Consider the following 25447-nt stretch of genomic DNA (forward strand, 5'->3'; position numbering starts at 1 on the left):
ACAACTGTATTTTAATCTTATATCAATTTTGCTGTGTGGTTTTATCCTGGCTGTGCTTTTAATACTGTATCTCTCCTCTCTCATCTCACACTATTGCCCCGCTCGTGCTCTTCGCTCCTCAGATGCCATGTTTCTCACCTGCCCAAGGGTCTCTACTTCCCTTGCTCGGCTTCGTCCATTTTCTTCTGCTGCCCCTTATGCCTGGAACGCTCTTCCAGAACATTTGAGAACTACAAGTTCAATCGCAGCTTTTAAAGCTCAGCTAAAAACTTTTCTTTTTCCTAAAGCTTTTAAAACTTGATTTTGTTCTGACTTTATACTGCTAGTTTTACCCTACCCTGTGCCTGTTTGGTGCATTCTCTTCCCCTCCTTATTGTTTTATTATGATTTTATTAGAATGTAATCCTATGCGGCAGGGTCTTGCTATTTACTGTTTTACTCTGTACAGCACCATGTACATTGATGGTGCTATATAATAATAATAATAATAATAATAATAATAATAATAATAATAATAATAATAATAATGATGTGTGCATTTTGCACAGTTGGGGCTAGAGTACCAACTGTGCCCATTCCTAGAGATATATGACTTGGCCATGGTCATGCATACCTTAGATCCTGTTTGGGCTACTTCAGGAGAAGCCCTTCTTTTGGTACTGCCACCAGCAGAGGTGCATTTAGTGAGGACATTAGAGATAGCCTTCTTGTATTTGTGCTTTTAACCTGTTGGTTGTTTTATTATGGTTTTAATTTTTGTGAACCGCCCAGAGAGCTTCGGCTGTTGTGCAGTATAAAAATGCAATAAATAAATAAATAAATAAATAAATAAAGCTAGGTTCTCCCTGTCCAGACAGGGGACTTCTTTCTGTTCATCAGCTTCCAACCTGTTGTGATCACGGCATACAGGGCATACTGAAAACAAAAGGCAAGCCAAGCATCCCTGGGCACTTTCTTCCAGGTACCTTAGCTCCCACCCTGCAGCTGCAACCACGGGGTGAACCCCTTTGCTTCCCTTGTGCTGCAGTAGTCCCACAACTAACGGAAACCCCGGGGCATAAATGAGATGGGGCAGAACTTGCAAGTCCCATTTTTCTTCGTGGAACTTACTTCCGAGCAAGCATAAACAAGTACTGCGCTGTTTGGGGGTATTTATTTATTTTTCGCCGAAAGTTTGCACGTCGCTTTAAATAACTCGGTGGAAGCGTGCAATGTATGAAATTCTGTATGTAAATCATAGACAAGTCGGATCTTATTGTTATTATTGACTACGCCATGAGGAAGCCCACTAATTTCAAAGGGGCTGATGGACGCGGCGAAGTGCGCAGGATCGTGGCTTCTGCACGCTTACCTGGGAGTAAGTCCCACGGAAGGAAGTGGGACCTGCTCCCCAGTGAGCGTGGCTCGTTCCCCGTCCTCAGCCCCCGAAGCTCTTGGGCTCAGCTGACGCGCTCCCCCCCTCCTCCTCCTCCTCCTCCCTGCCCGGCGTTCATTATCCTCCCTTGACTTCGAACCGGGGCAACCGCCCCCTTCCCCCCGCTCCGCCCATAAGAGAGAAAGAAAGAAGAACATTTGGGCGACCACATAAGGCAAGGATGAGCCATAAGCCACGGCGGCACGTTTGAAACGCCCGTCCTACGCCCCCCCCCCACAACTCCCTCAGCCGCACATAACGACTAACAAGATGGCGGCAGAAAAGAGGGCGGGGACAATGGGCGAGATGCGCTCTTTCAATCCGGCGGCGCGCGAGGCGCTCGTCCCCGCCCCCTCTCCCGGCGCTGATTGGAGGAGACGGCCACCTAGCTGGCCACGTGGTCCGGCGCCCTGCCTTTCTCCTTCGTGCCGCCCCTCCCCCCCTCGCCGCAGTTAGAGCCCTGACGGAGCCGCCGCCGCCGCCGCCGGTTCTGCGCGGGAATCAAGCGCTCGAGGGGGCCGCTTCGTGTAGGGGGGGGGGGCGCTGTTGGTACCGGTCGTCGTCGTCGACGGGCCCAGCCCGCTCGGTAACGAGGAGCCCACGCGGGCCAAAAAACCGCGCCGAGATTGGGGCAGCCTTCCCAAACGGTATTTCCCCCCCCCGGGGGGGAGGGGGAGGGGGAGGTCGGTGAGGAGAAAGCGGGGCCGCGTTTCCGTTAGCCGCGGAGGAGCGCCGTTTCCCTTCCGCTCTGCTGTCTCGCGCGCGCGCTCCATTGTGTGGAGGGGACAAAATGGCGGCGGCGGCTGGGCCAGGAGGCGCGCGGGCGGGACGGAGGGAGGGAGGGAGGGAGGGGGTAATGGCGCGCGGGCCGGCGGCTCAACGGAAAGGGGACGGGGGGGGCAAGACGGGGGGCGAGCGCGCCCTCCCCGCCGGTGTGGTGACCCGGCCCCGATTCCCCGTGAGCGTCCCCGTATGTGGGGGCGGCCCGGCGCCGTTTGCACCCCGGGGAAGGCTCGTAGTGCCTTCATCCCCTCGTCTCCCCTTGAAGGGAAGGCGCCCGCCCTCCCGTCCTCCCGCCCGCCCGCCCGTCCCCCGCTCGTGCCGTGTGTGACGCCGCCCCGACCGTCGGTTGCTCCTCTTTGTGCGGCTGCGGTTCTTCGCCTCCTGCCGCCGCCGCCGCTCCACCCCCACCCCCCCGGGGCCGCCTTCCTTCCACTTCGGTTTTCCGCCGGAGCCCGGCAGTATTCTCACTAACCCCCCCCCCCCCCCGCGAGAACTTATTTGGGAACCTCTCTGCTTCCTTCCTGCTCTCCCCAGTTAACGTGGCTCAGGCCGGCTCTTGGGACGCGCGCTCCTTGCACGTGGTGAATCAATGCGGGACGCGTGTCGCTTCCTTCCCTCGAGGAGGAGTCCGGGCTGTAGTGGGTCTGGGCCTGTGAGCCATCAACACCCCCCCCACACACACACCCCTCCAGACGTGAAAGGACTGCTTGACCTGGGGGGGGGGGTGTAGAGCCCCCACTCCTTTCGTGGTGGGCGCGGGGAGCATCGTGCCGAAGTGGGCAGAAAGTTCCCCTTTCCCCAAGCTCTTCCCAAAGCCCTGCGGTTCTGGATAATTGCCTTTATTCTGACTGTTAGTTCACCATTGCTGATTATTAAATGAGAAGCTCTGTGGCATTTCTCAGTTTTAATATTATTATTATTATTATTATTATTTATTTGTATCCCACCTTTTGCCCAATGCTAGGCCTTACAAAGTTTAAAATACCTTGTTTCCCCGAAAGTAAGACATCCCCCGAAAATAAGACCTACTTCCAGTTTTGCCCCTCGCTGTAATAAAAGGCATCCCCCCGAAAATTAGACCTACTTCCAGTTTTGCCCCTCGCTGTAATATAAGGCATCCCCCCCGAAAATAAGACCTACTTCCAGTTTTGCCCCTCGCTGTAATATAAGGCATCCCCCCCCCGAAAATAAGACCTACTTCCAGTTCTGCCCCTCGCTGTAATAAAAGGCATCCCCCCGAAAATAAGACCTACTTCCAGTTTTGCCCCTCGCTGTAATATAAGGCATCCCCCCGAAAATAAGACCTACTTCCAGTTTTGCCCCTCGCTGTAATAAAAGGCATCCCCCCGAAAATAAGACCTACTTCCAGTTTTGCCCCTCGCTGTAATATAAGGCATTCCCCCCGAAAATAAAACCTACTTCCAGTTTTGCCCCTCGCTGTAATATAAGGCATCCCCCCCCCCCGAAAATAAGACCTACTTCCAGTTTTGCCCCTCGCTGTAATAAAAGGCATCCCCCCGAAAATAAGACCTACTTCCAGTTTTGCCCCTCGCTGTAATAAAAGGCATCCCCCCCCGAAAATAAGACCTACTTCCAGTTTTGCCCCTCACTGTAATATAAGGCATCCCCCCCGAAAATAAGACCTACTTCCAGTTTTGCCCCTCGCTGTAGTATAAGGTATTCTTCTTCATGGCAAAATAAGGCATTCCCTGAAAATAAGACCTAGCGCATCTTTGGGAGCAAAAATTAATATAAGACACTGTCTTATTTTCGGGGAAACAGGGTATACATGGGGGGGGGAACAAAACCATAAACAATTAAAAAATACACAACAAAATTATAAGACATTAACATAGATGGAGGGCTGGATTATTCTCCAAAGGCCTGCTGGAACAAAAAAGTTTTAGCCTGCTTCCGAAAGCCCATCAAGGAGGGAGCCAGCCTAGCTTCCCCGCACCGGAGCAGCCACCGAGAAGGCCCTCTCCCATGTTCCCACCAAGCGTGCCTGTAAAGGACTGAAAGTTTTAATCCTTTACCTTCTATCAAAAAGTAGCACTACTTTGAAGCTTGGCCAGGGATCCCAAGTAGCCTGCCTCAGTACATCCAAGCATGGCCCAATGGGAGGAAATTGTATTTTTGAACAACTCATGTGTTGGTTCAGAAAAAGATAATAGGTTAAACAGTTATTGGATTGGTCAACAGTCACATTAAATTATTTAAGCTTGTGATGTTTTAATGTAATCTAAATTTTTAGTATTAGAAGCTGTTTATGTAGTAAGTTATACGTTGGATGGGCCTTAAGAGGATGTATTGCTTAATATATTGAATAGTGTACATTGAAAGATGAACTAGTGCATTAATAGATGTATTAATTTGTTGAATAGCATTGTAGAATCCAGCAGCGTTGTGCTTAAAAAACCCATAAAACTTTAGCAGTAACAATGAACATTAAATGCGCCCCACCCCAAAACCTTTGTAGCTCATTTTCAACAAGAAAAAAAATCCAGAAACCTAAATGATTGAAGTCCTTTGAACTAGATGTGTGTAGCTTCTTCACAAGCTTAGCCAAATTAGGCACAAAAATGTAGTAGCAGAATGATGGGTTGAAACTACTGTTTTGGTCTACCTTATGCCATAATTCCATACGTACTTGCAGTAAAAGCTGATAGTATTTGTTTTGTGCATTATCATTGTTTCTGTGACCTGAGCATCTGTCCCAATCCACATGGACCTCAACAGCTCCAGAGCAGCAACATGCTGGGAGTGGCATTACCACAACTGCACAAAACACATACATACACCCATCTCTAGCAAGTAGGGCCCCTTTAGTTTAACACTTTTGTGCAGAGCAAAGGTTGAGTGAAGAAATTGTGCTAAATGGCTGATCAGTTGAGAGGACTGCATCTTCGCTGAAGGAGACTAGCACCTTGCTCTTTTTCAAGGACACCAGAGCACTATGTGGGAGTTTCCAGCTAGGCCCCATTACAACTGATGAACTTTAAGTATTCTTGTAATCAGAATGCTTTGTTTTAGGGTATTTTTAAACTAATTTCAAAAGTGATGTGAGCATTTGTCAAAATTCTTGCTACAATAAACCATGTCTTTAGGGTGATATGCAACACATTATGTTGAAGTGTAGTGTTATATCATGCAATAATGTAAATATACAATCATCTACCACATTTTTGTAGATCTATCTTGTCTGATATTGGTAATCTTATTATTCTCCTTAGAGTACTGAAAAAAAGTAATACCAGGACAACTTGGAAGAAGTAAATATTTCTTGTCAAAATCAGCTGAGGCGCCAAAGCAAAAATGGTAAGAGTCTGCTGTTCGGAAGTGAAAACTAATAGCATGCATTGTTCGTTAATTAATTCATTGTATTGTTTTTATTTTCAGCGACCAATGCGTATTTTTGTGAATGATGACCGCCATGTCATGGCAAAACATTCTGCAGTTTATCCAACTCAAGAAGAGTTGACAGCAGTTCAGAATATGGTCTCGCATACTGAACGTGCTCTCAAAGCTGTGTCTGACTGGATTAATGAGCAAGAAAAAGGCAGCAGTGAGCAACCAGAACCTGAGACCATGGAGACAGTAGCTGAAGAAGAGAACAAAGAAGGAAGGCAAGTAGCACTGCTGGTCATCTGGTCTCTGAAGTTCTGGCATGTTCCTTAAGCATTATTCAGCTGCTAAATAGCTGACTTTGACTGCAATGCTGTTCTCATTTACCTGGGACTAAATCGCATAGAACACAATGGTGCTTTCTTGTGGATAGACATATACAGCACTGCACTGTTGAAAGACCATCATTGCAACCCACAGCCTGCTCATGTGGAGAGGGGGGAGGGGGAGGCCGCTGTCATGCCCCCCTCCTTCATTGAATATCTAAAGGCAAAACTATAATTGCCATGATAGGAGAGAAACAATGTCTGGTGCTGCTCCATATGCTTACAGTTCCAGTTGTGAACATTCTAGTCTGCTAAATTAAACAACATAGCATGTCTAGTGGCTTCCAGAGGATTTTTCACTACCATAAAGCCCCTTACAGCTCAGTCTTATATGTCTACTCCAAGTAAGTCCCATTATTTCTACATGGTCTACACTCAGGTAAGTATAGGAGTGCAGCTCAAGTGCATCACTGCATAGATAGGGCGATATGTATAAATGTAAGATTTGTCAGCATGAGCTCGAAGTCATCTTGATTTCAAGTCTGGAATGTGCTGTCAACAAGAAAACACTGTTTGAGTATCGCACACACTTCAAAATATGTATTTCCTGAGGTGTTGGCTTCCAAGTTTAGAGTGGTGAGCTTAGAACTCATACCGTTACAGCAGGGCTGGAGACTGGTAGCCCTCCAGATGTTTTGGCTTACAACTCTATCAGCCCTAGCCAGCATAGCCAATGGTGAGACTTGTCCAGGGGCAGGGAAGGTAGGATATAGGGTGGCAACCATATTAGGAATCCTATGCCGCCCCGCTCTCTTTCCCACTTTGCATAGGATACTTGTATGCCTCTGACTTTGTGCCCTAAGGGTGCAATCCTATGAACATTTAGATGGGGGGGAAAGTCTACAACTCTCTTCTGCGGCTGCTGGCATGGCTGGCTAGGGAATTCTAGGTGTTGTAAGAGTTTCTATCTAAACATGGATAGGATTGTGCCCTTAAAGTATGAAATGAAAAGTTAACTCCTCTTTATGCAAACTGCTTAACAAATATACCCTGTGTTGCAGATGAATCTGCACCAAAGATGCTTAAGGATAACTTCATGCCTGTGTCATCAGCATTGCACAAAACAAAAGAAAGATTATTATATTGGCTTGGCAACACTGTGTAGATGTCTGTGTTCTCATGGAAAAACGGAAGAAGCCAATTTATCTAAGAAATTTCTGAAGTGTACTAAACAGACCAAATTGTAAACTTGGATGTTTAATTATACATACACTATTGAAGAGTTCATTATCACCCGCTGAGCAGGGGGTTGGACTCAATGGCCTTATAGGCCCTTTCCAACTCTACTATTCTATTATTCTCCACTTTGTTCACTAGGAGCAGGCTTTTTTGAAGAAAGGCTGTACTAGAAGGCCCCTCCCAGTGAATGGATGCAGGTGTCTTGATCTGCTCACCTTATGGAGCAGAGACTTTCAGTAGTTTTTAAAAAAGTACATCCATTGTATATCATTGGATCATCTGTAATCGCGGTCCACAAAAACTTGGTGGCAGAGTACTCAGGCAAAATTTGTGATTACAATTGACCGTGTCCCTCCTCTTAAAGGCATGCCTGTGGCATTGTGAAGAATTTTGGAGGCACTTTGAGTGCATCTGAGGCCCATTGCAACTCCCTCCCCATCCCAAACTGGATAGACCAGACTTCCCCAACCTGGTGTCCTCCAGATGTTTTGAACTACATATTCCATCATCCATTGGCCATGTTGGTTGGGTCTGAATGGTAGTTGAGGTCCAAAACATCTGGAGAGTACCAGGTTGAAGAAAGCTGTCCTAGACTTTTCGCTGAACTTCAGAAGCTCAAAAAACACGCGGCCTCACTGCTTTCCAAACCTGCCTTAAGGCTTCATGACAAGCTGCCCCTTCCTTAGCTTGGAACTGAGGGAAGGAGCTTGCCATGTTGAGAGTGGAGAGCACCTTTGCTCTGGGCAACACATACAGAGAATCACTATTGCTTTCTTCTTGTTGTTATACTTGTGTGTTTTTCTTGACATTAACAATACAAAAATGGTGGATTAGAAAAGGATGACAAAACAAGTAGAGACAGTGGGCTGGTATAGATGTAATACCAGATCATGAAGTGTGCTGCATGAGCAAACATTGGAGCTTTGGGCTCTTTGGTGTATTTCCAAACGACAGTTCAGTGTTGCGTCTGAACCCACTCAATATCCTCCTTGTGTGCTGAAAAGTTTGATCTTGATAAAATTTAACACAGTAATACAGGAGCAGATTATTGGTGCTGCTCTGTTTCAGTAACACTTGTGTTTAACTTTTTCATAGTGAGCAGAAGGCAACAGCAGAGCACTTGACTAGGACACTCCGTGGAGTGATGCGTGTTGGTCTTGTAGCAAAGGGCCTCTTACTCAAGGGAGACTTGGATCTTGAGTTGGTTCTGTTGTGCAAGGAGAAACCCACTATTGACCTTTTGGAAAAAGTAGCTGAAAACCTTGGCACACAACTTGCTGTGAGTATGAACTGAGTGATTATTACCAAGCATATTTGATGCTATGAACATCTCATGGCTATTTTTGATGTGTTATTTTTTATTTGTTTATGTAACTTTATGTAACAAATTGTGATCCTACATTACAGGGCTAAGTGGGGGGTTTGCATGCCAACAAGTGTGCAGAATTCATGCTCTTATGCCCACATAGTTGGTCTTACTCAAGGTATCATATGAGCTGGTTTTGTATCCTACTGTGATGCAGCCATAGCAGGTTTGCTTAGAATATGCTTAGTAATATGTGTGTGGCCATCACATACCACGAGCTACTAACGTTCCTTGTAATCAAAGCATCCTAGATATTGGATCATTTGCAGCCCTATATTTTTGCACTATCTGGATCCACTGATTACCCTGTAGAACACTTGCCATTTTTCTGCACCAAGTTCATGGTGCCTCTTCTGGTAACTATTAACCATGAGGACCTGCCCTTTCAGAATGTCAAGGGCATTACATGCTGAACAAGAAAGCCTTGTGAATTACTGAGTGGCTGATCCTTTTGTTCATCAACTACCTACAGCCCATATTATTATTATTATTATTATTATTATCATTATCATTATTATTATAATATTTGTATCCCGCCTTTTGCCCAATGCTGGGCCTCAAGGCGGCCTTACAAAGTTTAAAACATACATTGGGGGGAGAAAACAACAAAATACACAACAAAATTATAAGACATTAACATAGATGGAGGGCCAGATTATTCTCCAAAGGCCTGCTGGAACAAACAAGTTTTAGCTTGCTTCCGAAAGCCCATCAAGGAGGGAGCCAGCCTAGCTTCCCCAGGAAGAGAGTTCCAGAGCACTGGAGCAGCCACCGAGAAGGCCCTCTCCCAGGTTCCCACCAAGCGCACCTGTGACTGGACTGGACTGAAAAAAGGGCCTCTCCGGAAGATCTCAAAGCACAGGCAGGCTCATAAGGGAGAATACGGTCTTTCAGATAACCTGAACCCGAGCCATTATCACAGTTTCTTGGATATTTCAATATGCTATGTAAACTTTGCTTGGGCAAATGGGAATCATGGGTTTATCTTTATATAGCTGGTTAGAATTATTGCAGAGTTATCTGTATGGTGTGATCCTTTAAGACAGTGGTTCTCAACCTGGGGCACTCCAGATGTGTTGGACTGCATCTCCCAGAATGCCCGCATTCTGGGAGTTGTAGTCCAACACATCTGGAGCGCCCCAGGTTGAGAAAGGCTGCTTTAAGAGCTTTCATAGGATTGTTTGGCTATGTAAATCAATAATGGTCAACTGTCCTGCTGGCTGTGTAAGAATCTGCCCTAATTTTTCACAACATCCCTTCACCCGAGAGGGGTTCCTGGTAGCAGAAGAGAAGGTTGAGAGTGGTGCTGCCTTCTTTCCTGGTCTCCTGAGCTTTACTTTCCAGTTTCCCCGTCTCATTCCGTCTCAGTGCTAAAAGGGGATACAGTAGTATCAAAGGGGTTTTAACGCCTGAAGGGTCTTTTCAGCCAGGGTGAGAGGTGGGAGTGGGGAGTAGTGCTATGAGGGAAGATTCAGTCCCTGGAGCAGCTTCCACAGAGGGCGTCTGACCTCTTCTGAGGAAGTTGTCCATCCCTGTACTAACTGATCACTCTTGTATACATCAGCTGTGCTTGATACGCAGGTGAGAAGGAGGGAATCTGGAAAAAAACTCTTAAGCATTTCTTTGTTTTCTAGGCTATTACTGAAGATAAATATGAAATTATCCAATCTATCAGTGATGCTGCAATTATCATTAAGAATACAAAAGAGCCTACACTGACACTTACAATCCACTTGACATCCCCTGTTGTTAGAGAAGAAATGGAAAAAATGTTAGCTGGAGGTATGGAAGACTGAAAACGCTAACAGCCACAGAATGAGTTTCCAGATTGACTTCGCTGTTCAATGTGTTCAATTTCTGATTAGGCAGAGCTATTTCACGCAAGTCAACTTTGTGTCACAGTGCTATACAGTATCATGGTTATGGATGACTGGATTATAGGCTTCTAGAATCTGAGTAGCACTTTCCAAATTAAAATACTTTCGAAAATGTTGAGGCCATTTTGTACGGCCTGCGCTCTTTGTACAAGTGCATTAGTTCACTTGTGTATAAAAGTGTTTCTCATCATACTATAATGACCAATACAGACGTTATAAATGTAAACTAAAACCTCTTAAAATAATGAAGTCTTAGTTTAAATGACTTCTGCATGTTCATGAAATTGGATATGTTACATAAAGCAGTTTGTGTTGCAGCAAAAATGATTGGTGGCTTTTTGTGTTTGGGTTTTTTGGCTTTCAGCCCGTTCAGCTGAAATCTATAACGTAATGCAGAGTTTTGGATAAAGTTACTCCATCCTTCATGTTATTTAAACATGCTTTGGGGCAGATTCACGTGCATATATATATATAACAATATATCCACCATAACAATAACTCAAACCTGATGCTTTGTAGCTGACTTCAAAGAATGCATTCCACACAAAGTATTTGAGGAGATATTAAAATAAAAGATCTCTGGTGTTTCTCATACATGCACATCATCACTTTTCACAGTGATGAACTTGTATGTGTGAATTCAATCTTAATATTAAACGCTGTATTCACACTTGATTGATTCCAAAGCAGGACCGTTTTAAAGCATGCAGATGAAACATATACACAACACTGAAAAGATCTCATGTTTCAAATGATTGAACTAGCCTTATCTAAAACCCTGGCTTTTTTCTATCTTCAGTTTTGCTGCAGCACAGACTTGATAGTAATTTTGTTCTCTGATTGTTTTATGGTTCTGATATCTGACCACATCTACCAAGCCTTCTAGTTTGTCGATTTTAGGGACGCTGGACCTTTGACCAACAGGACGCACTCTGTCATGGGCTGGGGCCAGGGCAGTCGAGCCTTGTGGGCGGAGGGAGTTCCCTTTTAGAAAAGATCTTAGTTATGCACTTCTACAGGATATAGAGTGGGAATCTAATTTTAACCTTCCATTCTGTTGGTTAGCATAGTTCTATACTTTTTTGGTAGCCTGGTTAAAATAGTCTAGCATCTTTTGTCCTTCCCTGTAGGGTTTCTTTCCTTGTGTAAAGTGAGTCAGTGCCTCACATTGTTCTCCTTATGTAGTTGTTAGTTCATAAGGGTGAAAAAGTAAAGTATATTGAGGCTATACTTTCAGGTACAGGGCTATAGATCACAGTTCTGGGAGCCTCAGCTGCCCTTTAGGAAACTGCCTCATCCCCTCTCCACCCGACAGAACCCCCTTGGTCAAACTGTACCTTGTCTTCTTATTCCACCCACGAATAGAAACGCTATCAGTCAACGACTCACCGGACGTTCTGGACAGGCAGAAATGCCTTGCTGCCTTGGCGTCACTCCGACACGCCAAGTGGTTCCAGGTTTGCATTTTGTTCTTATATTTGTCTTTAAGTAGAAACCTTGTAAGTTGTAATTGCCTAACTTCGTTAAAATGTTTTAATGCTGGACTGTAGATGTGCAGAACTTAGCATCTGTTAAATGCACAGTTGCTAAAGAAGCACTTGAAGGAATTTAGTTTTTCAAAGAAGAAATGGAATAGATGCCTAGCTGCTGCTTTGTGTTAAGAGTAAGTTTTCATTTCACAGTAATTAAAACTACAGAATTAAAAAGCTATGGATATGTAATTACATAGTTTACCCTTGACAAAGTAGCACTACAATAATGTATATTTTGTCTCAGTTTGGTTCTGGTATTTATTACTGAACCTTTCTTGCTTATTACTTTGTTCTAGGCCAGGGCAAATGGCTTGAAGTCATGTGTCATAGTCATCAGAGTGCTGAGAGATCTGTGTACCCGTGTTCCTACTTGGGCTCCACTTAGAGGATGGGTAATCTTGCAAGTTTAATTTCTTTTTCCTATATAAATGTGAGAGATAAAAAGCAGGTACTATATGGAGTGAAAGGCAGTTCTCCTCCTTTTATGAAGAAAATTCATAAAATTGGGAGAAAAGAGAAGAAAAGCCTCATCTTTCCTAGGCTGCACATTGATTGTTAAACAAGGTTGAATGTAGTCTGTGTTCACAGATTTTAGTACAGTGTGGGCTTCTGTACATAGTAGAGGTTACTTTTCAAATAGATGGGGAAATTCTTTCTCGTGGCTATACAAAGTGTTGAGTGACTAGAGTTTACCCATGTAATTACCATTGAAGAATATTTCCATCTTTTAGGTGGGGATAATAGTTGAAACATTAGCATGGCATGAATGTGTCTAATGCTTAATAAAGCATCTCCTCCCTCCTCTCCCCTCCCCCTCCCCCCGGACATTGCAGGGCTTTAGACAAGCTGTCCTGCTATCAAGAATGTCCGAAGGCAGCACGTAACACAGATTGTTGTGCACATTAGTTGTAAAATGAGAGTGACCTGATAAGTCATGGACCCATAGTGGCAGAAATTAAAAGGGTATGGTGGAATTAGTGGGATTGTACTGCTCCCTTCATGCAGGATCCATGGGGAAATACGTTTTGTTTTTTTGCTGCTGCCTTATAGATTAACTTCAGGAGAGATGGCAGCTAAATAAGTAAAACAAAACTGAAATACCCATCTGGTGATGGTTGGAAAGGCGACATGTCTATAACAGCATTTAACAGCCTATGCTGAGTTCCTTAACTGACCCCAGAATAGTTGTTTTTAAATGGATACTGTCTGTTTTTGTTCGTATTTTATGCTTTTTATGGTTTTAAATTTTGTATATTTCTTTTTAATGTTCGCTGTTTTTAACTTTTGTAAACCACCCAGAAAGCGAATATATGAGCTAATATAACAACATATTAGCAAGCCTCTGCAATCAAAGTATTATCTGCACTTCTCTGGCTTCAGCTTGTAAAGTCAAGAACATGAATTGGATGTAGGGCAAATAAATAAGGGTCTCCACATCTCTGCCCAGGCTTTGGTGGTAGACATGAAGCTCTTGTTATCTCCCAGAGTAGCACTAGAAGCCCATTATTTTAAACAAATTGTCACTGAACTCAAATATTTAAAGTATTATGCTGTGAAGTTTGCATGCATCCGCTTCCACCCAGGTTGCTGGTGAAGTATATGCCGCCCAAAATGCAATAAATACAAATAAATAAGTTAGTAAAGCTACAGTCTCTTCCACCTAAAGAAAGCAGCAGTTAAGCTGTTTGGAAGCAGAAACATCGGTGAACATTCTATGTACTAAAGCTATAGGGGTAGTTATTTTTACTATTCATTTATTTATTACATTTTTATACCAGCCAATAGCTGAAGCTCTCTGGGCGGTTCACAAAAATTAAAAACCATGAAGAGCATAAAAACAACCAACAGATCTAAAACACACATCAAAAATTAATATAGGTTAAAATATGAGATTAAAACAGCAAAGTTTAAATCTAAGTTAAATTAGGTGTTAAAATACTGAGAAAATAAAAAGGTCTTCAGCTGGTGACTGAAAGAAAACAATGTAGGTGCTATTTGCAGTTGTTTGTATAATACAACAGCCCACCGTGGGTTATTTAATCCACAACGATGCTCCAGAACATGTGAGGTGTGTGCAGCTACTATTTTGTATCTGCACATCTTGCTTGGTGGGTGGGGATTGTTCTCTCATGCGAACCCACAACCCATTTATTTATTTATTTATTTATTTAAGTATTTTTATGCCACCATTCAGCCAAAAAAGGCTCTCATGGCGGCTTACAAAAGTATTTCTTGACATGGTCTGTTTCTTTTAACCCTCCCATAACCCACATTCGTTGGGATTGCATATTCAATCTAGGGCACCTCCGGGCGCCACATCTCATTGTGGGTTAACCCACAACGAGCCCAGTGTGTCCTCCGAACCCAGTGTTTATGTTGAACTTGCAAGGTCTAAAAACTTCAGTCCGTTTACGGATTCCTATTTTATAGAAAGGAGCTCAGTGTGTCAACTTCGTGAATCCATGACAGAGGCAGGATTGTTCTAAGGTTTCCTCGATTTGGATCCTACGTCCAAATCTTTAGTTGTGTTGCATGTCTCAACTGGATTACATACTTGGGTGACTAGATTGTATCTGTGGGAGGTCAGTCTTTCATACTAAGACACAAATCATAGCTAGTAAAGAAGTTATGTGCGCGTGAAGATCACTAGGCCTGTAAGTCACTTAGTCAGATTTGCTGTTATTGACACATTTTTGGTGAGCAGGGCCTACATCTGCACTATAACCATTGCGAAGTGTTTATTCTGTACTTTAAAAAAAACCCTGAAATGTCTTTTCAGCCTCTAGAGTTGCTATGTGAGAAATCTATTGGAACAGCCAATCGCCCAATGGGAGCTGGTGAGGCCCTCAGAAGAGTTCTTGAATGCCTTGCATCAGGAATAGTTATGCCAGGTTAGATGGTTCCTGACTTTTGAGAAATTTCTGTGGAAGTAACTGACATTTACTTTTGTGTTTCCCACTGCAAGTTAGACATGACCCTGTTGTATCTGTTTTCACTTAAGGCTTGATGTGTAGGGCATGACGATACCTTGAACAACTGCTTTTAAAATTACGGACCCATTATTCCAATTCCCTTAATGGGATATGACAAGTTGCTTTTGGAGTGCTGCTTGAAGACTTTAACAAGCTTGCCACATTTCTGAGCTTAATGGTCCATATTGTAGACTAGATCAGATTACTGACCACTGGATCAAGAATTACAATTGGTCTGCTTACGTTGCTGATCTTAGGTAATGCTAAGGGAATAATGGAGTCTACCTAGAGACCCTAGGATAATTCTCTGCATATCTTCCTTGTTTCCTGCCTTCAGATGGTTCTGGTATTTATGATCCTTGTGAAAAAGAAGCCACAGATGCTATTGGGCATCTAGACAGACAACAAAGGGAAGATATCACACAGAGTGCTCAGGTATAGTTTTGATTACAGATGTTACAAAACCGCAATGAGTTCTTAATGATAGCTAGTAATCTCAATGAGGCTGGATTTTATTTAAACAGAAAAAGGGTCCCATTTCAATAATGCAGGAGTCTTTTTTTTCTTCTTTTGATCTAACAGAAATGAGGTGTCAGGTTTTTAAAATTTAACACTGAAGTTCCAGGGTGTCTCCTAATGTTGGTTTTCAGAAGTGTTCTGCTTGAAATATTGGGACTGGCTTTTGTTTGATTTGTATGTGGGAGAAGCTTTGGAGCAAGTTGGGCTCTTCAGTAACACACATCCTATTTTTCTAGCATGCTCTAAGGCTTGCTGCTTTTGGCCAGCTTCACAAAGTCTTGGGGATGGATCCGTTGCCATCAAAGATGCCCAAGAAACCAAAAAACGAAAACCCAGTTGATTACACTGGTAGGTTTTTAATACTTGGGGGGGTTCTATTTCTGACAGTCAAGCTGTCGTTGTTTTTATTGACCACCTAAAATCTTATCTACAGTCCAGATTCCCCCTAGCACTACATATGCCATCACTCCATTGAAACGTCCCATGGAAGAAGATGGAGAGGAGAAGTCTCCAAGCAAAAAGAAAAAGAAGATTCAGAAAAAAGGTATTGAGCTGGCAAGAGGTAGGTATACTTAAGTTTTCCAGGCGCTTGCTAATACAGACGTTTAGGATTCGTGTTGATATGTAACTAAATGAATACAAGGAAGCGAAAACAAATGGCAAGCACTTTGGCTGTTTTTCTTGATAGCTATAAATTTAGGACTCTGCACTTAGCAGAACACAGTTGTTGACATTAATTTTTAGGGGCTTAAATCAAGATGTCAATATCTTACAAGATGCTTCTTTTGTTCAGAGGAGAAATCAGAACCTCCGCAAGCTATGAATGCTCTGATGAAGCTGAACCAACTAAAACCTGGACTGCAGTATAAACTGGTGTCTCAGACGGGTCCAGTTCATGCTCCTATATTTACTATGTCTGTGGAAGTTGATGGCATCACATATGAAGCTTCAGGACCTTCCAAAAAAACAGCCAAGCTGCATGTAGCAGTAAAGGTAAGGGGATATGTAAATATAAGCTTGACAGTGTTTTATAAGTTAGTACATATATGACTTTTATTTTTAAAACATGTTGTCCCTGGAAAGGGATCTAATGCGTTCTTTGCTTAAAATGAAGCAATGTAATTTCAGATCATGGTTAAAAATGCTTAACTACGATTTAGTGTGTTGTCTAAACTAATAATACATGGTTTGTAATTCACCAGCAAGCCAGAAAAACGTTATGTAGTAGGTTTGTAACCAATGTCGTTCATATTCTCTATGTCTTGGTGTGTTCTAAATTTACAAACGATAGTTACAGCTTGTAGCTCTGTTTGAGGAGGCCACTTTACGTAGAAACTGGTGTGCTGAGCATACAAAAAATGAAAGGGGGTTCTGAATTGTGTTGGCCTTTGTTTGGAAGTTTAAAGTATGGCTTTGGTTCTAGACAATAATTAGTGAAAACATGGTTTAGTGTGATGCGTAAACCAGTAAGCCAAAGTCTCCCTTGGCTGTGTTCTTGGATATTTAACAGTAGTATTTGAGGTTGTACTGAAATGTAAGAATAGATAATGTTGGGCTGAATGCTTTTTTCTTTTCTTTTTAGGTGTTACAAGATATGGGATTGCCCACAGGTGTGGAAGGCAGAGAGAGGGGTGACGAATCAGCAGAGGAAACCGATCAGAAACCAGTAGCTGTTGCTGCTCCTCCTGTAGTGGAAACTATTTGTACGCCCAGTGCTGCTTCTCCTTCAGAACAAACAGAGGTGAATATGCTTACATCTGTCTTTGGCTGCAGTCAAAGCTCCTCAAGCTAGAATCCCTATCATAACCGATCATTGTCAGATATCTACACCATTTTATAAACATCTGTCTCGTCTAATACCCCCGCCCCATTTGCTTCCTCACCTTCTATTTTGCCTGACAATCCTTATCACTGACCCTTCTTGTCTTCTCCCACTCGTTACATTTTTGGTGTACTCCCACAGTTCCTGGAGATTTCTCTTTCCTATGTACTTCTTCAAAGCCTTTTTAGCAAACTGTTTCCTGAACCAGAATTGTCTTGCTAGTGTCTCCAACATTGTCTTTCATGAAGATGTTCCCAACTATAGATGCACTAATATTTGTTATCAAAGTCCACATTAGTCAGCTTCTGTCCTCTGCATGAATCATTTTGTCTCCAAAATGAGGTTCCTGCCTGGCAAGCCACTGGAAAACTAGAATACTGACCTAAGTAAATCCTTGGTATTCTGCTTTTCTGTTGTGGTTTAGCCCCAAATTCGTGACCTGCGTTTTTAAGTAGAAACATCAACGCAATATTTTAACTTCTTAGAATGTGAAACAACAGGGACCAATACTGACAAAGCATGGAAAAAACCCAGTTATGGAGCTAAATGAGAAGCGACGTGGCTTAAAATATGAACTGATTTCAGAAAGTGGTGGCAGTCATGACAAGCGGTTTGTGATGGAGGTAAGATGATTTGGAACACAAAACTGCATTCAGAATTGCTTGGTAAACATAATTAGCAAGGTGCATCTCTCTCTCTCAAACATTTTTTTATCTTAAAGGTTGAGGTTGATGGCCAGAAGTTCCAAGGAGCTGGTTCAAACAAAAAAGTGGCAAAGGCCTATGCTGCACTGGCTGCATTAGAAAAGCTTTTTCCAGATGCCCCCCTTCCGATGGAGCAAAAGAAGAAAAGGGCCCCTATGCCAGCACGAGGTGGTCCCAAATTTCCTGTAAAAGTAAGTGCACTCGCTGGCATCTTGTGCTTTGAGCTTAAGCAAGAATACCTCTGCAGCCCTCTAAAGAGTTAGTACTTCCCTAGAAGAAGCAGTTAGTGTTTGATTTGAAATTCATAAAGTACTGCTTTGAGGTTTATTTTGTGCTGGACAATCTATATAGTTTGACAAATAGTCTGTAGCTAGAGCTTTAGGAGTTAAGTGGAAACATTATTTATGTATTAACCAATAACTTGTCATGGATGTGAACTAAGCAGGAATCAAAAATAAGTAACTACCGTGAATCTTTCTCATGGCTGGATTTCCACTCATTTCAGCATAATCCAGGCTATGGTATGGGAGGCCCTATGCATACTGAAGTGCCACCGCCTCCAAGTTTGCGGGGTCGTGGTAGAGGAGGCAACATCAGAGGCCGTGGTAGAGGCAGAGGTGGATTTGGTGGTGCCAATCATGGAGGTTATATGAATGCTGGTGAGCTTCTTTATTTCTATTCACTACTTGTGTGGAAACAATAATCTTGAAAATGGAATTTGAATCTACTTTGTAACTTTATGTTATGCCTTTATAGTTGAAGCTATAGCCTTAAGATAGTTCCAGTATCCCATTTGAGGTAGGGAGAATGTTTGCCTTTTACAAGTTGAGTCTAAGTTGACTATTGTCCAGAGTGGAACTGGAAGATGAATCCAGGTCTACATCTAATAGCAGCTAAAACAATTAAGGGGCTGATGCATCTCCCCTATAAAAGGAAGGTTGCAAGAGCTGAAATTGTTTAGTTTAGAAAAAGGCAGAGAAAACATGATGGAGGTGTAGAAGATTTTGCATGGTGTGGAGAATGTGGATAGGGAGACATTTTCCTCCCTCTCTCAAAATACTGGAACCCGGGGTCATTCCATGACGCAGATAAAATGAAATTCTTCATATAGTGCATAGTTAAACTATGCAGTTTGCTACCACAAGATGTATTGATGGCCACCAAGTTGGATGGCTTTAAAAGAGGATTAGACAAGGAGAAGGCTGTGTGCTCCCTCCAGTAGCAGAATCAGTAAGCCTATGTACACCAGTTGCTGGGGAACATGGGTAGGAGGGGGTGCTGTTGTACCTGTGTTCTGCTTGTGGGTTCTTGATTGATAGCTGGTTGGCCACTGTGTGAACAGAAAGCTGGACTAGATGGACCCTTGGTCTCCAAACCGCCCAGAGAGCTTCAGCTATGGGGTGGAATTAAACTGTAATAAATGAATTAAAGTGATCCAGCATGGCTCTTATGTTCTAGTCGAGTGAGCCGTCTGGTTCTCTGCAGTCCACTTCCTTGCATGTTTTTGAGCTTCTGTACATCTGTACAAAGTGGTCACTACTTTTCTATAGCATTGCCAAGTGAATAATTTATTCTTCATTTTGTTCTAGGAGCTGGATATGGAAGCTATGGTTATGGTGGCAATTCTGCAACAGCAGGCTATAGTAAGTGTTCATGAAATTAAACACAACACCTTGGGGTTAGCAAAACTCAGTTCTGTGTTACGTAGTGAAATGAGGAAAAGATCTGATGTTAAAACGGATCTCACTTTCTTTTAAAATTGATTTTAAAATTTCTCTGCTTTAAGCCAAGTGAAGCAATACACCATTCTTGTAAAACATCTCCCTAAAAAGATACACAACTTTGTTCTGAGAGGCCTTTGTTGGGAGTGGGGGTTGACGGGAGCAGAGAAATAAAAAATAAATTTTAAAAATGTGGCACATTTTGCCATTTTCAAAAATTCTAATTTTTTTTCCTCTGCTCTGTCTCCCCCTTTTGTAGGTGACTTTTTCACAGACTGCTACGGCTATCATGATTTTGGGTCTTCCTAGATCATCTAAAAGTATTGCACATAAAACAGCTTTTTACTCCAATTTTCTCGAACTCCAAAACCCAAAGTGTTCGTGCTGTGTCCCTGTGCTTCACTGGGTTTCTCAACAGTGGCTTTTCACCGCAGCTTGTCTGAAACTGTTAGCCTACAAACAGTGGCAGTTTTTATTGTGACTTGCCTTTGGTCATATTGATGTACACTGTGTGTGGGGGAGCTAAATTTCAAGGAATGTCTTTGTGCGCTGTGCACACTAAGAGCCAACTCTGTTCCGCTTACAAGCAAAAGGCCCCGTTTGCTTTTTATGGAAAGCATCACTTCATTTTTAGCGAACGTGCAAAAATGTGTTAACTTTTTGTGTTAATTTACAACAGATTTTGTACAAAACCTAACCCTTTTAGCCCCTAAAAGACGGTAGATGCCTCTGATAAACACAGAGACTTTTAACACTTCATCTACCACAACGTAATGTTTTAAGCATGGATATTGTTGACTTGTATGTGAATTAGTGTGTGCTAATTTTAATCTCTGCATCCTTTGTGCTTCTTGTATTCGATCTACCTGATCTACAACTGTTGAGTTGTATTATCTCTTAAAATTTGAATGGTTTGGTTAGCTGCAGGGGGCTTTTTGCAATTAAAGATAAAAAGCCTAAAGCACTTGTCAAGAGGATTGCAATCTTTGTAGGGTGTGCCTCTTTTATCTTTTTTTGTTGGTTTGCAGTACATTTCCCCAAAAGAAGATGTATGTAATGTCCCAGGAAATGAAAGCTGCTAAACACTGAAAGGCACAGGGAATAAACTAGTCGTTGAGATTTTTAATAAACTGATTGTTTGGTCCTTTTTGCTCCAATAGTTGTATTAAATGTGTTTACCATGGTAACTGTTACTACTGTTCACTCAGCAGTTAACTTGATAACTGAAAGTAGTGGGAGAAATAAGATATATGTGGGTTTACTCAATGAGGCTTTAAATATAAGCTTAGTTACTGAATACACAATCTTCGGCATCTTTAGACAGGAAAAGTCATAGAATCATAGACTAGCAGAGTTGGAAGGGGCCTACAAGGCCATTGAGTCCAACCCCCTGCTCAAGTCCTGCATCTCCCCGCATTCCCCATGCTATGCTGGCTAGGGAATGCTGAGTAGGACTTTTTTTCTGTGTAAACATGCATAGGATTGTGCCTTTAATGTCCCTTTTAAAAGAAAAAGAGAAAATGAGTGAAAATTGCCATTTTTAAACACTTTTAGTATTATCGCAAAAACTGTGATTGGTGTTCTATGTGTTTCAATGGGACATTGGATTGGGAAGTAAAGATTTATTTTTTAAAAAAAAGTTTTTTTTAATTGAAACCAATAGTGCTTCGTACTGTATCAGTATCAGATGCTGAACAAACTGGCAGCAATTCTCCTTGAAAGGGGGATCCCTACAGACATCACGTTACCGAACCAGAGTCATTCGCATGCAGTTTTACCCATAGATTAACTGTTTTATGCGGGTAGAAATGAAGCCTAAAACCTGGCACCTTGGTTACTAAAGTACTAAATCTCATGCTGCACATTATGTTCCATCAAGAAGATTCTGGCTGCTGAGGATTGGATAAATGTCTGGCAGGATACCCAAACTTCATGGGCCCTGTTTTCTAAAACTGTAGAGCTTTAGATGATATTTTTAAAAGGTAGCTTACATTTTTCTGAAATAATAGAACCCAAATGGCTCTATGTACTGTGTAGGCTGTTGTATGTACCAGGATAGCATACTATTATTGTAAGTTCTATAAATTCTGTTTGTTGCTTTTGCTTCCAGCTGTGATCATCATGTCCTTTTATATACTAGGATATTTCCCCCCCTAAACCCTCGGACATGTCATTTTGGGAGAAGTTGATTTGTTGAATAGAAGGAACTGAAATTGTAGCAATTCCTGTATTAAATGCTCATTTCCTACTAAATGCAGCAGTCTAAGGTGGCTAGTGCAATTAACTTAATTCTGTAGAACCCTAGATTTTGAACTCACTGGTTTAAAAATGGACTACAGCTGTGGCTGGCTGGTCCACATGTGGGCTGTGTAATGAAGTGGAGCTATGGCAGTATTTGGAGGGGGAGTGCCCTTCTTTTTCAACCAGAGCTATAAGTTCCACTTTAATCATAAGGTAACTGGGAGGAGCACATCTCGGTTAAGCAGCTACCATGCAGCTTGTTCTAGACAATCTTTTAAGGGTTTCCAACCTTTTGAAGAGAGGGGAGCAATTGTGAGCAAGGCATGTTAGTCACCTTAATGCCCATATGTTCATGAGCATGTGGTGGTGTTTTAATTTGAACATGTATATCACCTTTACAGATGTCTGACTCTGTTCTGTTCTCTTTAGGCCAGTTCTACAGCAATGGTGGCCATTCTGGCAATGCAGGAGGGGGCGGTGGCTCCTCTGGCTACGGTTCCTACTACCAAGGTGGTGACTACAGCTCCCCTGCCCCTCCTAAACATGCTGGAAAGAAGCCGCAGCACGGAGGACAACAGAAGCCTTCCTATGGCTCAGGTTATCAGTCCCATCAAGGCCAGCAACAACAATCTTATAACCAGAACCAGTATAGCAACTATGGACCACCACAGGGCAAGCAGAAGGGATACAACCAGGGCAACTACGCTTCCTATTCAAATTCCTACAACTCTCCTGGTGGCGGCGGTGGAGGATCAGACTACAACTATGAAAGTAAATTCAGTGAGTGCCTGGTGGGTGGGTGGGTGGGAGTTGTGAAAGGGCTTAATGGGCTTCTTCCATAAGCTTGGCTCTGATATGTAGCACATCCGAAAGCTTGCTATGCATAAGGTCACAGTGCAAAGCCAGAGGAGGGTTGGAAATGATGGAAGTAAAATTATTGGCTTAAACACTGATATTTGCAAGTGATTGTGGTAACTTGTTTAATATTACAATTAAATCAGAAGCTGTGATGAAATGGCAATAACTGAGCTCATTTCTAAACCAGATGAGAATCTGGATTTAAAAAGTTAAGTGCAGTTCTAAAGAGCTTGTTTTGCTGAAATGGCTTTCTGACACACCTGGAGTGTGCAGTGAGCTGCAGTGATGAACTCAGGCGTTCATGTTAACTAGTTATCTCAGGCAGAGTGTTGGAAAACGTGCATGTTTCTCATAGCTAGGTTCAGCATAGCCTCTACACTGCTGTTGTGCTACAAGAAAGCACAGAGGAGATATTTTTGATGATAATTGATGAGGTCCTTGCAGAGGAAGTTCTTAAATGAGATATTCTGAAGGCAGCTTCATATTGAGTCTAAGTGTGTTCAAGACAACCTGATAGAAGACTTCCCTCAGTATGCTTTTTAAATTCCAGGTTATGGTGGCGGAGGTGGAGGCGGTGGACGTGGTGGTGCAAATAACTATGGTTCAGGAGGTGCCTCCTACAATGCCGGTGGCTATGGGGGAGGAGCTGGGGGAGGAGGGTCATCTTACCAAGGTAAGCAAGGTTAGTATAGAGTGAGACACACAGTCTTGAGAAGTTTGCATGTTGGTTAAGCGCCTGTATTTGGTAGTCCATAAATTTGGGCTTCATTTAGTAGCCATCAATTATCAGTAGTCATATCAGTAGGGATGTTCATTATTTTAAACCTACTAATTAGCATTTTTACAGATTTTGTATCCTTTCTTTTTACCATCATGTATTTTTATTAACATCTGTGTACCTATAATAATGGTCTGTTGACTGTAAATAAAGATTGATTGATAGTAGGGATGTTGGAGAAACCTGCAACAGATTCAAAGGAGTTTGGACTCTGATCTGCAGATTCCTCAGTGCACTGGCTTTTTTCAAGACTCACATATTCTGTTGACTTGCAGACTGGCCTTTCTCTTTTGGAGGACATTTGTACTAATTTGAAGTAGTGCTAGTGCTCATTAATGCACATTTGTACTAGTGTGCATTAATTAATGTGTGGAAGCAGAATGAAATTCTGGTTTTAAAACTGATACTGTCAGTGAGCCAATAATGGAATCCAAAGGTATCTGACAGTCCACAAAACACACACAGAACGGATTTAACAATCCCTACATCGCTAGTAGTATGTTTCAACACTCTTCCTGTTCGAGTCCTCTGGTACATTCAGAAAACTAGAAGGGAAAAGTGACTCATACCGCTGGTTTACTTCTCCAAGGCCTCATGCAGTGATTCCCCTGCCCCTCGAGGTCCCTTGTGTATGCCAGAAGGCACAGGGGAGGAACAGACCTTGTGCCTGGTACAATGAAAGGTCCCCAGTTTTCTGAAATTTACTGAACTGCATCCTGTCACTGAGTCCAGGGTATTTACGCCTGTGATAGTTGGAACTATATTCGCAAGGTGGCAACTAGAGCTATGTATTATTAAAGTGACCCTTCACTCCCTTTTTCCTAGGTGGATATTCTCAGTCAAACTACAACCCCCCAGCTTCAAACCAGAATTACAGTGGACCTCCCAATTCCTACCAAGCCCCCCAAGCTGGCTATGGCCGAAATGACCACAGCATGAACTATCAATATAGATAAACCAGTCTGATCTTCGTGGGTGTGAAGCTTTGTTATCTTCTAAACTTGCATACCCTTTGAATATTGAGTTTTATTGCATCACAGTAAACATGTAAACCCTGTTTCCATGTTGCAGTGCTCTTTGTGATATCAGTCACTAATGGTTGAGTACCTTGTAATTCCATACTTAGCTGTATTTTGGACATTTAATGGTGTATTTAATGGTTTGTTAGTTTGCCATCTCAACTTTTTGTCTAAATAGAATTTGAGTTCAGTATCCCTTTTCTGTTTAAATGACATCCAGGTGTCAGACACCGCATGGCTTTAACTAGATAAGGGATATCTTCTGCTAATGCTTTTGTGAAGTGAGTTTAAACATGCTTTCTGTATTTTAATGCTTTAGTGTTTTTCAGTTTTATAAGTGAGGATTTTATTTTAAAACTCGTGGGAAAGAGTGGGGTTTTTTTGTATGTCTGGGTCATTCAGACAGCACATCTGGATTATGCTGAATGTAGACAAATAAACACAACTCTTCATGTGTCTGTCTGGATTTTTATTCTGCCTAAATGCCATTACTTAGTAAAATTGCAACTTGATTGTCCCTCTACTTTGAAAGCAACCTGTTAGATTGTTGTAAACTAATAATATTTGGCTACAATTAAAATATCCTTCAGAAAGGCCCAAACCACGCATGGCCAGTAACACTCGCGTGGCACTGGCCTCTTTTGCTGTTGAAGCTGTCCTAGAAGTGTGCTCTGTAACAGCCTTTTTACAATCTTATACAATAAAGTCATGGTTTCATGACTGGAATGGAGGATTAAGAGAAAGAGTGATCGTGGAAGGATGTTCTGCGCAGGATCAAGAAATGGTGATCATCTGCAAAGGCAGCCCTTGGAAGCGATGGTGGACTTTTGGATTCTACACTATATGGCTGCTTAAATGAATATGGATTGAAACCACAATATTGCAATGTGCTGCTGGGACAATTCAATGAACCAGTTAAAACTCAAGGTTA

General features: G+C 42.5%; 1 protein-coding gene across 7 annotated transcripts; it reads left to right on the forward strand.

The window, feature by feature from the left end:
• The first annotated feature begins 1883 nt into the window (after positions 1-1883).
• ILF3 (interleukin enhancer binding factor 3) lies at positions 1884-24974 on the forward strand. 7 transcript variants are annotated; one of them, XM_063119045.1, is made up of 20 exons: positions 1884-2061; positions 5431-5515; positions 5597-5827; positions 8207-8386; positions 10108-10255; positions 11716-11807; positions 12179-12274; positions 14662-14773; positions 15192-15289; positions 15610-15721; positions 15807-15935; positions 16167-16366; positions 16956-17114; positions 17681-17818; positions 17917-18090; positions 18405-18558; positions 19489-19542; positions 22291-22632; positions 23270-23401; positions 24323-24974. In XM_063119045.1, exons 2-20 carry the CDS (start codon positions 5513-5515, stop codon positions 24451-24453), a joined length of 2685 nt encoding a protein of 894 aa, XP_062975115.1. In that variant the 5' UTR covers positions 1884-2061; positions 5431-5512; the 3' UTR covers positions 24454-24974. The 7 variants fall into 7 exon arrangements, with proteins under 7 accessions (XP_062975115.1, XP_062975116.1, XP_062975121.1 ...); XM_063119046.1 differs by having other exon boundaries at positions 1884-2000; XM_063119048.1 differs by having other exon boundaries at positions 1885-2061; positions 15807-15917.
• Positions 24975-25447: the final 473 nt, after the last annotated feature.

This window comes from Elgaria multicarinata, chromosome 3 (assembly GCF_023053635.1).
Source record: "Elgaria multicarinata webbii isolate HBS135686 ecotype San Diego chromosome 3, rElgMul1.1.pri, whole genome shotgun sequence".
NCBI lineage: Eukaryota > Metazoa > Chordata > Lepidosauria > Squamata > Anguidae > Elgaria > Elgaria multicarinata.

Bases quoted from the DNA above. Each gene is read 5' to 3' on its own strand.
- ILF3 (XM_063119045.1), top strand. The intron at 5,828-8,206 runs GTAGCACTGCTG...TTTCATAGTGAG, and splicing joins AGAACAAAGAAGGAAGGCAA to CAGAAGGCAACAGCAGAGCA. The intron at 11,808-12,178 runs GTTTGCATTTTG...ACTTTGTTCTAG, and splicing joins GACACGCCAAGTGGTTCCAG to GCCAGGGCAAATGGCTTGAA.